General features: G+C 47.4%; 1 protein-coding gene across 2 annotated transcripts in view; it reads right to left on the reverse strand.

Moving 5' to 3' along the window:
* Positions 1 to 10,935, reverse strand: part of LOC146858136 (uncharacterized) — a 250,260-nt gene extending 239,325 nt beyond the window's left edge. The window contains exons 1-2 of one of the 2 annotated variants that reach the window (XM_085646896.1): positions 10,811 to 10,935; positions 765 to 872 (exon numbers count right to left, since the gene is read on the reverse strand). In XM_085646896.1, the coding sequence (XP_085503022.1) occupies positions 765 to 872; positions 10,811 to 10,838 (136 nt within the window). In that variant the 5' untranslated portion in view covers positions 10,839 to 10,935. Of the gene's footprint in view, positions 1 to 764; positions 873 to 7,219; positions 7,293 to 10,810 lie in introns of those variants that run through there. The other variant, XM_085646895.1, reaches the window with a different exon arrangement.
* Between the last annotated feature and the right edge of the window lie 870 nt (positions 10,936 to 11,805).

Genomic DNA, 11,805 nt, shown 5'->3' on the forward strand with positions numbered 1-11,805 from the left:
CTTAGGACAATGCTGGTTTTGCAAGCATCATGATGGACTGGCTAAAGTGTTTTTGTTGCTGGGGGTCACAAGGTATTTTTTTGTCCATTTTTTTAATGGTATAAAGAACATCAGTGGTCTGTACATGGGTCCCTTACCCACTTGTTAGGTCGTCAGGGCTTATTTTTACATGTGCGCAGACAACTCCAAGCTCATTTTTCTTTTAAATCGCTACATCCACTCCTCACAAACCAAACATGATCCAGCGGCCACAACCACATATCTGGTCATTGAATGGTGCTGGATGTCTTCCACCTACTTAAAGCTCAACACAACAAAAACAGGCCACTGGTCATGGGACCACCACCAGAACCAGTCAAAGGAGTTGAGAACCATGGTTCCATATCGAATGCCGTTTGTCACTGACCACACTTTCTGCTGAAGCACCAAGCAGAAGCTGTGCAGCTGGCTTTAGTCATCTCAGATTGAGTGGGTAACTTCAGCATTCTCTCGGCCCCAGCAGTAGTTACCCATCTATTGTGGGTTTCCATGATGAGACCCCAAATGTTGATTCATTATACCTACACACCACTACAGTGTCTATGTATGTATATATGCTGACTTCTTTTGCTACCTAGAGACAACACAATGGAGCACTGCACAAAAGGGACATATTGTCAGGACCCCACAAGTTTTACCTTCTGATTGTGAAGCAATCTCGCAGAGATGACATGAGCAACCACCACCCTCTCCCACCTTACCCTAGAAAATGCGTGTGTACTGACCAGGATGAAGATTGGACCAGGGGAGGAAGCTAGTGGTATGCAAGATATCCTCCTGAAGACCAGGATGGTAACCCCAATGTGTTCCCGGGATCCCTCTGGAAACACCGCCTGGAAGGAGAAGCGCAGAGGAACACTATTACCACGGATACATTCAAACGTGCCCATACATAGTATACCACAGTGCTCAGTGAATCGTATAGTCACCTTATGTGTGGCACCATGAAGGATGGAAAAGAGGCATCTTCAGCAGGGACAGTTAAATTCGCAAGCACTCCTGCGCGTGTGGCAATGGATAAATGAAATTGGCAAATCCTCCTGCGTGTGTGACTATGGCAAAAGGAAATAGGCAAGCGCTCCTGTGCGTATGGCAATGTCAAAAGGAAATAGGCAAGTGCTCCTGCCCGTGTGGCAATGACAAAAGGAAATAGGCAAGCAAAAGTGCCCGTGTGGCAATGACAAAAGGAAATAGGCAAGCGCTCCTGCGCGTGTGACAATAACAAAAGGAAATAGGCAAGTGCTCCTGCTGTGTGACTGTGGCAAAAGGAAACTGGCAAGCGCTCCTGCTCATGTGGCTAATGGCCAAAGGACATTGGTAAATGCTCCTGCACATGAGCCAAAGTTAAAGAAAAGAAAGCGTACCTGCTCTGGCAGTCAAACTTGAAAAGAAAAGATAAGCGCTTCTGCACTTATCTTTTGGTAGCAAAGAACAGCTAAGTGCTCCAGCACTCTAGCCAGAGGCAAGTTACGAGCAAGCACTCCTGCGCATGCCCCGAGCTACAAAGATACGGCTGCGCACACCAGCACGAGCTCGAGTCAAGAAGGAAGCAAGCGCTCCTGCGCTTGTAAGTTCCTTGAAAGGTAATTGCGCTGGGGCTGCACGAATGGATTCAGCAGGTCAAGGCGTTAATCCAAAGCGCTGTTCAGCTGGCACCGCAGGCAGTTATGCGGTTTCCCCGGAAGTGCTGATTGTCTTTACTGGCGTCTGCTTCCGGTGAACGGACGCTAGACCGCCAACCAGTACAAGCGTCCTGACGTCATCGAGTGCTATTGGATGTAGATGGAAGCATGCATCCGCACACACTCGCCAGGCATGCCTGCCCATCCAGAACCATGACATATATAGAAGGGCGAGAAAGGGTCATTGCGGCATAGCAAGACAAAAAAGGGGTTGAAGCAAAAGGGTTTATCACAGTAGTGAGTTTAAGGATTTAATGGTGACTTAGGCTGGTAACAAGGTACAGCAGGCATTCTTCAAATGCATCCATTATCCATAACATTAAAATGTGATGAGCTGTTGGTTGAAGAGTAGGAAGTTTAGTAATTTTTTGCAAAGGAGAGATGTACCTAGCAGTTTCTAACTGAAATAGAGTCACATTAATTTGAGAGCATAGCAGGAGAAGGCCTGGTATCTGGCCTTTTGCTTTCAGCATTACATTCTAAATTATTTGTGTTACTGCAGGCTGTTACGCTTGCCTTGCCTGTCAGGTGCCTTGATCTTCATTGCCAGGTATAGTATGCAATAGAATGGGCCCTTTTATTGACTGATGGATACCGTTGTTGACTGCCTGGTTGTAGTTCTTGCAGGTTATGTGGGCGGACAGAAGGAGCCATTGGAGTTCTCTGATTGGAGCCATTATTCTATCATATTTCCAAAGAGCTTTGATGAGGTGGGCCACTTCACCACTTCTGTAGATCAATCCACAGAGGTGTTAGGTGGACCTCGCGGATGCCAGATAGTAGACCATAATCAAAATGAGGTAATACTGGTATCTGAATTCTTGTTCTTGAGGGAACAGATTCAACCATTGAGGCTAGGGCAGCCTGTGATATGCAGTCTTGATCTTTTGTGTGAGGTGGGTCCAGAGCTGAGGTTGGTATCAAGCTACAAGGCCAAAGATGTGACGCTGTTGATGGACTGTCCAGATTCTTCTCATCAAGCCATCCCTGGTCTTGATGAAGCTTCCTGCGTGTGCAGAGCGGAAACTGTTTTTTTGTTCCTAACTTGAGTTAGGCTTTGTGTGTCCTGGCTTGAATTATAGAGAGGCAGTTCCTCAGCTGTGCAAGGTCCTGGCCAGGTGAGACCCAAAGGTAGAGCTGGGCATCATCTGTATATTGGTGACTACAGATGCTTATATCATCCAGTAGGACTACAAAGAACTCTATGTAAAGGTGGATCGCTACTGGTAAGAGGGTGGACGCTCGAGTGTTGGCCCTTTTTACAGGTATTACTACTGACATAGTGGGACCTCGCTGGATCAACTGGACTCTGTTCTTTAAGTACAATTCAGGTAATTGCAGGAAAAGGCAGTCACAACTCATTTCCTATCTAAAGATGTGGAGCAAAGCTTGATGGTCAACTCTGTTTGAGACTTCTGAGTGATACAGTAGGAAAAAAAGGCAAATTCCTTCAATATCTGTGCTTTGAAGAGCATCTTCAAACATTTATAATTTTGCCGTCTTCATGTTACTGAAGTATTTGTTGACTAAAGCCTGATTAGCAGCCCCGAATGAGGGTGTTGCACTTGGTCTTATGACTGAAATAGTTTGTTATGATCTATTTCATTTAAGCATTGCCCATGGAAGCGTCTTGACAGTATGTCTTACATGTTATATCCCAACGGAGCTCCTTCCTCAGGATTTGGGTTCATGCAGGTTGATTGAGATGCAAGACGCCCACAGGCAAAGTGTCTGTCATCTTAGACTGCATTAACTCACTGTGTTCTCTCTCATTACTCTTTCTGTTGAAGCCTTCTTATAGTTACACTTTTATGCCTCTCTCTTCCCTAAGCTCAGTCACTAGTGTCGCCTTCTTTCCATCCCATATCAGTCTTCATTCAATCACAGTGTGATACCAGTCATTATTTTCTTTGACATCTATTTTCAAGTCTCCTCTACAGTCCCATCTCGTCCTCTTCTTACTGCTAATTCCCCATAATGGAGTTTCTTTTACTCTCTGTATTTTGTTACATTCATTTCTTGCTTTACAATCCCAGTCTCCTTCTCGGCTCATGACTTCCATGTAATGTGTCAAGAGGGTGGCATTTGCAGGAGTTCTGAAATGTCTGACCTTCATTGCCTTGTGCTTGAGACACTGCAGGCTCTGAGACACGGGAGTGCATCTAGAAGAGACTGGAAAGTGAGTGAATTTGAAGGTACATTGTAACAAGATCTTCGGTTTCTCTCAGGATTTATGCCAGGATAGTTGCATGATGGGCTTCAAACACGGAGCTGCACTAGGCTGCGGCCATCGTTGTTGGCTGCAAGCCACGCCCGAGTGTATTTGAAGGTACATTGGACCTGTAACAAGATGTGCCGGTCCTCTACCTGGTGAATGCCTCTGATGACAATGAACAGTAGTTCACACAAACCACAATTCATCTACAGCCAGTACTTTCAAAGAGTAAGGGTGGGACATGCATGTGGAGGTCCACAGACTTACCATCGACCTGTTTACAGTGGACTGAAACATCCTCTAGAGCAAATTACTATTCCTTGTCATACGTGCTGTATCTGTCTAAGAACAACCAAGCATGTTTTCTGGATGAATGTGACTTAGATATGGAGCTCCTTTTTGATCTAGTGGTACCAGCCTGCTTTCCTTTTTTGACTGTGACAGACTCGAGAACCGCCTACAGACGACAATTAGAGGTAAGGATAGTGTTTGCGCTGTGCAAACTAGGTGCAAACTCGGATGTCCGCTATGTCTACTTGTATGGTTCTTTATCTCGAACCGAGGCTAAAATAATACATTCAGCACTATATAAATCATAAATTCAGCAATATATCAATGACAGTATAGCAGAATTTGCCCCCACAGGAACGACACTGAAGCGTAATTTTGCAAACCATGAAGGTTTATTAACAAATTAGTAAAGTTACAATCTCAAATCAAATCAATTGAGCATAAATCAAGTCACTAGAATGCTGCATGTATGAATATAATTCAGGCAATTGAAATCAGTTACTTAAGACTGTATAAATATCAGTTTCCATGAAGGAAAACTCCCTTATACTAAGCTAAGGTTATGGGTAAGTCAGAAAATTTTACAGTAGTAGGTGTCAGGAAATATAGCATCGAAAGAAGAACCATATGATTATTCCAATCAAGAAAAGGAGACGTGTTCTTGCACTAGAAAGTAAGCCTGCGAGCAGAAATATAAGAAGCATGTCAAGGAAGGGAAAGGTATGTCCACCTGCAAAGGAGGACTGGGGCTAGATTCTAACTAAAAACTCAGATTCACACAGTTAAAACATCACATTAAGTCGAAGTGATAAATTACATAGGTTGCCATCAAGTAAGAACCAATCAAATATCAGTGTTCTCGCTGTACATAGTGTCGGTCTCCTTCACACAAATAATACAATGCCAGATTCTTCCATCATCGCATCCTTAATGATATCTCACAAAGGAGTATTCACCTCCTCTGCCTCCCATCCCGTGCAGGTGCTGAGAATCATCATCTCACCAATTAATTGCAACAAATATGACCAAATATCACTGGATAGTCAGTAAGCTAACAGAAATTAATACATTTAATTGAAACGCAGTAGCTCTGGTGTCTGAAACTAAAGGAGAGTTATGCACAGCGCGCGGAAATGCAATGCTGTATTATGAAGATGGAGTCGGGCACCTCGGCCTATGTCTACTCATGTCAATGTTAAGATGTACATATTCCAACTATAGATAATAGAAACCTATAAATCACTTGTTTTACTAAATCTATGTGTTATGCGTGTTACAGGTTAACATTTTATTAAGCGTGAATAAATGATGGTGATACTGCGTCACCAATGCTATTCCTGTTAGACTCTCCCGTTTCCCTGCTCAACACAGCTTGCCTTGGATGACTCAGTGAGTAGTGTCAGTAATAGGATTTCCCAAGAGTAGTAGCTGCAATCTCTTCCATGGATGCTTTCATGTGTGCCAATACATCATAGGTCCCTGGAGGTGGCAGTTTCTTCATGTCTCTGTCTGTCGCTGTGCCTTTGATTTGTTGTTTATTGTGCCAATTACCTCAGCGCCTTTGGTGCCCCTCTGAGATTTCTCATTTCAGACATATCTACACATGGAAGTAAAGCCCACAACCAAATTGACCAGTGCAACCAGAGTGAAAGGGAATTCTGCAAGGCTTGATGCTGTTCCTGAAGAAAAACATTCACCCTCTTTGTTGTGGTTCCAGTCAAATCCTGTGTGTCTGCGACCTGACAAATGTCTTACTGGTGTATCTCTGACCTGGTTACCTTCTCACTGTTCTTCACTGCCGTAGTGTCTCTGTAGTAGTGAAGAAGGATGCTTCATAGTCCATGTAAGTATTAAGTAGGTTTATTCAGGATAAATTATTATGATGTAAGGTAGAGCCCCACCAGGAGCAGCCCTCCTGCTGCTCAGCCCATCCTCCAACTGGCACTCTCCACATCCAGGCATCCTCACATTCCATTACATCAACATGCACATCAACATTCCACAGCACAGTCACACTCCCTTAGCAGCAGGTAGAACAGTCTCCCTCACTTTTGTCATCTGCATCATCACTGCTTCTTTACCCCCAGCCCGCTCCCTTAGGGTTGTATCTTCTTCCATTCCCAAACTTCTCCACATCCAATTCACAGTTCTAGTATTCTCTCGGGCACCGTCTTTCCCATCAATATCGTCTCTCTAAGATGCGGTCTTTACTCCAGTCGCTGTCTTCTGGGCAGTCGGTTTATATTTACTCCAATCCGCGCCATTTTACAGTCCCTGCCTACTGCCTGCCTTACAGAGTTCAATCCGCGCATCTACCATCTCCTCCGCAGTGCAGCGAAATCTCAGACTGAAATGGAAGACATATCGTCGCGCAGCCGATTATGGACAGGTTATCTGGGCGCCATGGCTGCCTTTGGGGCTCGCAGCGACCTGGGCACATGCATTCTTATTTCAGCGGGTCACCTCCTATCTGTCAGCTCAGATTAGAATTCACTCTGCAGAAAACAAAACATTTCCCGGGTCCTGTGCGAAGCAGTTTTCCCCTCAGAGAAGGGAAAAGGCGGATAAAAACTCGTAGTGCACATGTTCCAAAGCAAACTAGGTCACACTTAAGGACTGCTCGGGGATCCTCTTTACAGACAGCATGAAACTTAATCCAGATGTTCAAAGTCTCTCGATAAAGGAAATAACTGCGGCGACATGTGAGAATGACGCATCTTGACACTATTTTTAATAGGGCAATGCTTAAGGGCATGGCACATTTCCAGGCCATTCCTCTCCGTTCTGTTTATTATTCTTTGAAGTGAAGATTGAACGCCTTTCTTTTTTAAGACAACTTTCCCCGTGGTTGCTCACTCCAAAAATAGCACCCTCATAAGTCATAGCTCACATTTTTGAAACATCTGTTTATTAATAGACACTTTGCAAGTCGTACCCTACAATCCTGTGGTCTGCGGCACACAACATTCACGCACTTCAATAACTCACCGACCTTTATAGACGTGAGTGGTGGAAACGTTGAAATGCATGGTCGGGCGCTACTGTATTCAGCCCCCGCCCTCTTCGTGCTCACACCCCTCAAGCCAAGGGAAATTACACAACAAACCCGGCAGCCAAGACTTTTTTGAACTCGGCAGCGCCTCTATGGTTGATTGGCAGCCTCTGTGAGACACTGGTCTGACGGTCGCGTCTTACGGAAAAGAAAATGCATAGTCTCATTATTGGCAACACACCCCACCCACCACAACAGAGTAGGCATGCATAAATAAATACACAAAACAACTTTGTTTGGAGAAAATATTGCTGCTGGTTTATTCCATACAAAAGTATGCAAATATGGTGGGTTATTTTACGGGCAATCCAAGGGCAGGCAGCTGTACCAACCTATGCTGTCCTGCCCGCCTGATGAGCCAAGCACTGTGGAGAACCCAATCAGCACTACCCTTATGGGGGTGATACCCTTACTGGATCACGTGACACACTGGTCCCTTATTACTCACGCCCCTTTCAGGGCGGAGCGTAGCAAGGCAAGCCCCCGGTTGTTCAGGCCCACAACCGCCCAAAGTACTAACGGGGCGCCGATGTAATTGTTCCAGGACCCTCCCACGAGGCTCCTGGGATTTGGCTCTGGCACCCCTATTGTGCTCTTGCAGAGGCACCCTTCTGTACCCATAATGCTTCCAGATCGCCCTGTAACTCTGCCACAGCTCTGGAGGCGGCCCCGTCGCCTATAGAGCCCCCCCACCAAAACAACAATTTCTCACTTGCAACCTGCTATTTCCAGAGCCTCTTGCATGTCCAAAAGGAACAGATCCATACCAACCTGTTACAAGTGAACCCCATCAGCATCAAAATAACCCTTCTCCTTCATTTGGATCAGCTCACGTCTGATAAACCCAAAGCCTCTTTGGTCTGAGAACTTGCACATTGCACTATTTGCGGGAATGTACCACCACCTCATTTGACTTGGCCCCGTGCCAAGCCAGGCGCGGCACTATTTCAGACCAGAAGAGCTCACATTGCCCTATGTACTTGCTGATCTCCTCCAAGTCAGTCTTCATTGCCTGTAGGAGAGCACCCCTGCCCATGGCAGTGAGGTCATTGCCTCCCAAGTGGATTACTGAGATGCTGGGGAAACCACTCTGCCCAGCCAGACCCTGCTCTAACCTGTTCAGGAGGCTGTTCCATCTCATGCCGTGGAAACCCCACCAGACAAACTTAGTTTGTGAAAACCCTTTCATCCACTTCCTGCGTGCGGCCCACTGGGCCAGTCTGGCGACGAATGAGTGGCCGATCACCCACACTTGAAATCCTGACAAAATAAACGGATGCCATTTTCACACACTTATTTTAATATTCTTGGTGTTCACACAATGCACTACACGTTATGCTACTGAAATTCACTGCACACAGTATATAGAATTGCAACCTCGTTATGCCACTGATATTCACTGCACACATAATATACAATTGCCACCTTGCCACTTAACAGGGGGATGTAGGTTCAGCTTACATTTACCTGTCCCACTCAAGGACGAATGTAGCGTTCAAAGCAACAGGACTCCCAGCGTCCCACTTTCTTTATGCTTTCCTGCCCCATGCCTGCCTTAAACGCTGCAGTAGCCGCCCGATCTGAAATGAGTGACTAGAATACTTTCTGTCAAGACGGGCGAGGCCAACCCGCTCAAGGCAAGTACACATGACCTTATCTATTTGGAATTTCGAGAGTGGCACCTGGTCTGCGTGTATCAGAAAGTACCTAGGGATATTGGGGCGAACCGCCAAGTACTCCTTGACTCTAGAAACTGGGCAGTACCTCTGATCCCCCAGCGACATCAGTACTATGTCAGCCCCCCAACCTGCTTGGTCCGTTTTGGACCTCCTAATATGGATCACCAACCTATCCGTCACTCTTACATCTCGGCTGCATAAGGCATCTCCTGACTGGTGAGTTTTGGCCCTAGCAACCAGTTTGCTAATTCGGAGTGCCCCAAAAAATGAAAGGCAGAATGCAGCCGCAAAGAGTCAGGCCTCAAAATGGGTGACCTGGTTTACTACTTCTAGCATGCCCTGGAGTGTGGGGAAGTCAATGGGTGCCCTGTTATCTGGAACTCTGACTTCCTCCCTGGCTCACCCTTTTAGAGCCTTGGTCGGATCTTGCTCTCCTCTCAGCTTAGCGTCATGGTTTACTGCCGCTAAATGACCACGAACCCAGGAATGACTCTTCTCCTGCCCTTTTGCCCATAGTACAAAGCCTTGCACCCTCTGTTCTAAGGGATGTGATGTTTGGACCAGCGCCCTTGAAATGTTCTGGAAGGTGGTGAGCCGAGTTTTGTATCTTTTCCTGGTCCCCGGTGCCAGAGAACGTTCAACCATCGCTCTCAGTTGCTGTTCCATTTCAGAAGTCGCCATAGATGCACTGAGAAAGGGGTCATTGCCGCTCTCACTCGTGGCCAGGCCTCCTGGAAACGGAGCCACTGAAATCGAGAGAGAGAGTCAGCAGGCTACATTCTTTACCCCCTCAATGTGTCTCGCCCTAAACTCGACATTGCAGTGCAGGCAAGCCCTGATTAGCTCCCTCAACAGACACAGCACCAGGGGGCATTTAGCTGTCTTCCCTTTGATGGCTAGCACCACCGCCATATTGTTAGACCAAAATACCACTCTTCTGGCTGACAGCGCATCAGGCCACAAATGTAGGGCAACCACTATGGGGAACAGCTCTAGTACCGTTATTTTCGCTGTTATGTTCTTTTTACGTCAAGCATTTGGCCACTTTTGCGGGCACCATTCGCAGTCCATTATAGAACCAAAGCCCTCCATCCCTGACGCATCTGTGAAGAGACAGATTTCTGGGCTACCAGCCATGGGGGATCTCCAAATGACTGTTCCATTACAACTCAACAGAAACTCATGCCACATCAGGAGGTCCTCCTTCAAACCAGTCCCTATTCTGACTTTGTGATACTTTTTGTGTACATTGGCTGTGACCCTTGCTAGTCTCCTTGTGAAGACTCTGCCCGCTGGTATTACCCTGGCTGCGAAATTCAGCTTCCCCAAGAGGCTCTGAATGACACCCAGGGGGGCCTTGTCCTTGCCCATGATTGCCTGGATATCCAGACGCAATGCCTGCACTTTCCCTGCCGGGAGCCTAGACACGCCCTTGACAGTGTCCATCTCAATGCCTAGAAAAGTGAGAACAAAGAAAAACCAAAGGGGATGATGGACGGAGTGTTGAACATTGCAAGCACTCACCCCCAGTCAACTGATCTGGGTGTAATCCATCATCATTTTTTAGCTCACTCCGCCACCCCAGTTCAGACATGGCCATATGCAAATCAGTCTGACCCTGTGCCTCATGGGAACAGTCCAGCCCGAACTGCCAAGCCATGTCTTCCCTGGACCGGAAACAAGCATCCTGGGACCAGTTTCTGGCTAATCAACCGTCATCAGCCAGGCTAGCTTGAATCCAGTGGCAAAGTGAGCAAGGGACCCACGTCTGGGCATACCCTGCCAACTTAGGGCGAACAAAGCAAAACCAAAGGGGATGATGGACGGAGTGTTGAACATTGCAAGCACTCACCCTCAGTTTTTTCACGGGTGTCAAGCATCCCTCTGGCCCAGGCCACTCCTTTGGCTTAGGCCATCTCCATAAAGTCTGCCCAGATTGCCTCCTGCGACGTGCCGGGCTGGGACTCTTCCACTGTGTATTTGGGAGAACAGGAGGGGAGGGGATCCTTGGCTATCCATGCCTCGGGATTGTGGTGCAGAAACTTCTATGCAGGTCCTGCAGAGATAAAGGATCGTGAATATATGACCCACTGGGCCCTTCCGCTGATCTGCGGGCTCCCCTCCCACCATTCTGCTTGGCCAGAGTCCATCCCCCTGCGTTCCACGGTACTTACTTCTGTCTTTGCTTCCCTGCTCACCCTAGCCTGCTGAAGAGAGATAAGCACTTGTTACGGTATGGCTGGATGGCACGCTGCCCGGGCCCTGGGCCTGGCTCCCCGTTCCCCAAACTGCCCCCTCCCTTTCCTTTTACATGCAGCCTTGCTTACCCGACACGTCTGTTAAAGGTTGACCTTGTGGGGGGGTGGGTGTTTGCAGGTAAGGGGGGGCACTCTTTGCTGTAAATAAAAAACCAGGGTTAAGCACTTCACTGCCCTTGCGGGGTCCATTACCTGAGGTAACGGGACTGAAGAGGGGCGTGATGACTGAGGGAGGGGGAGTGGTAGCGTGTTCTTGTTTACCTCGCCGAATCCACCGTGACTTGCTCCTGCCTGAAGTGACCGTCTAACTAGCGTCAGTTCCACTTTCCTGGAAAGAGCAACGGTTAACACGGACATTCCATAACGGCTTGGTACCACACCAGCCCCAGCCCTGCCCCCCCCTGCCTCCACAACTCACTGAATCTGCTGCTTGCGAGGTCCGGTGGCCTTTGTCCGTCCTTCTGATCAGGGCTTGGGCGATTTATACGAAAACCTTGGTGATAAAATTGACAAAGGTTATGCCCCCTTAATGGTGTCGCCTCGAGGCGCCCCCCCTCCTTTGACACATCCTTGCATGAAATCTCTACGC

Source organism: Triturus cristatus, chromosome 3_2, assembly GCF_964204655.1.
Source record: "Triturus cristatus chromosome 3_2, aTriCri1.1, whole genome shotgun sequence".
In the NCBI taxonomy this organism is placed as follows: domain Eukaryota; kingdom Metazoa; phylum Chordata; class Amphibia; order Caudata; family Salamandridae; genus Triturus; species Triturus cristatus.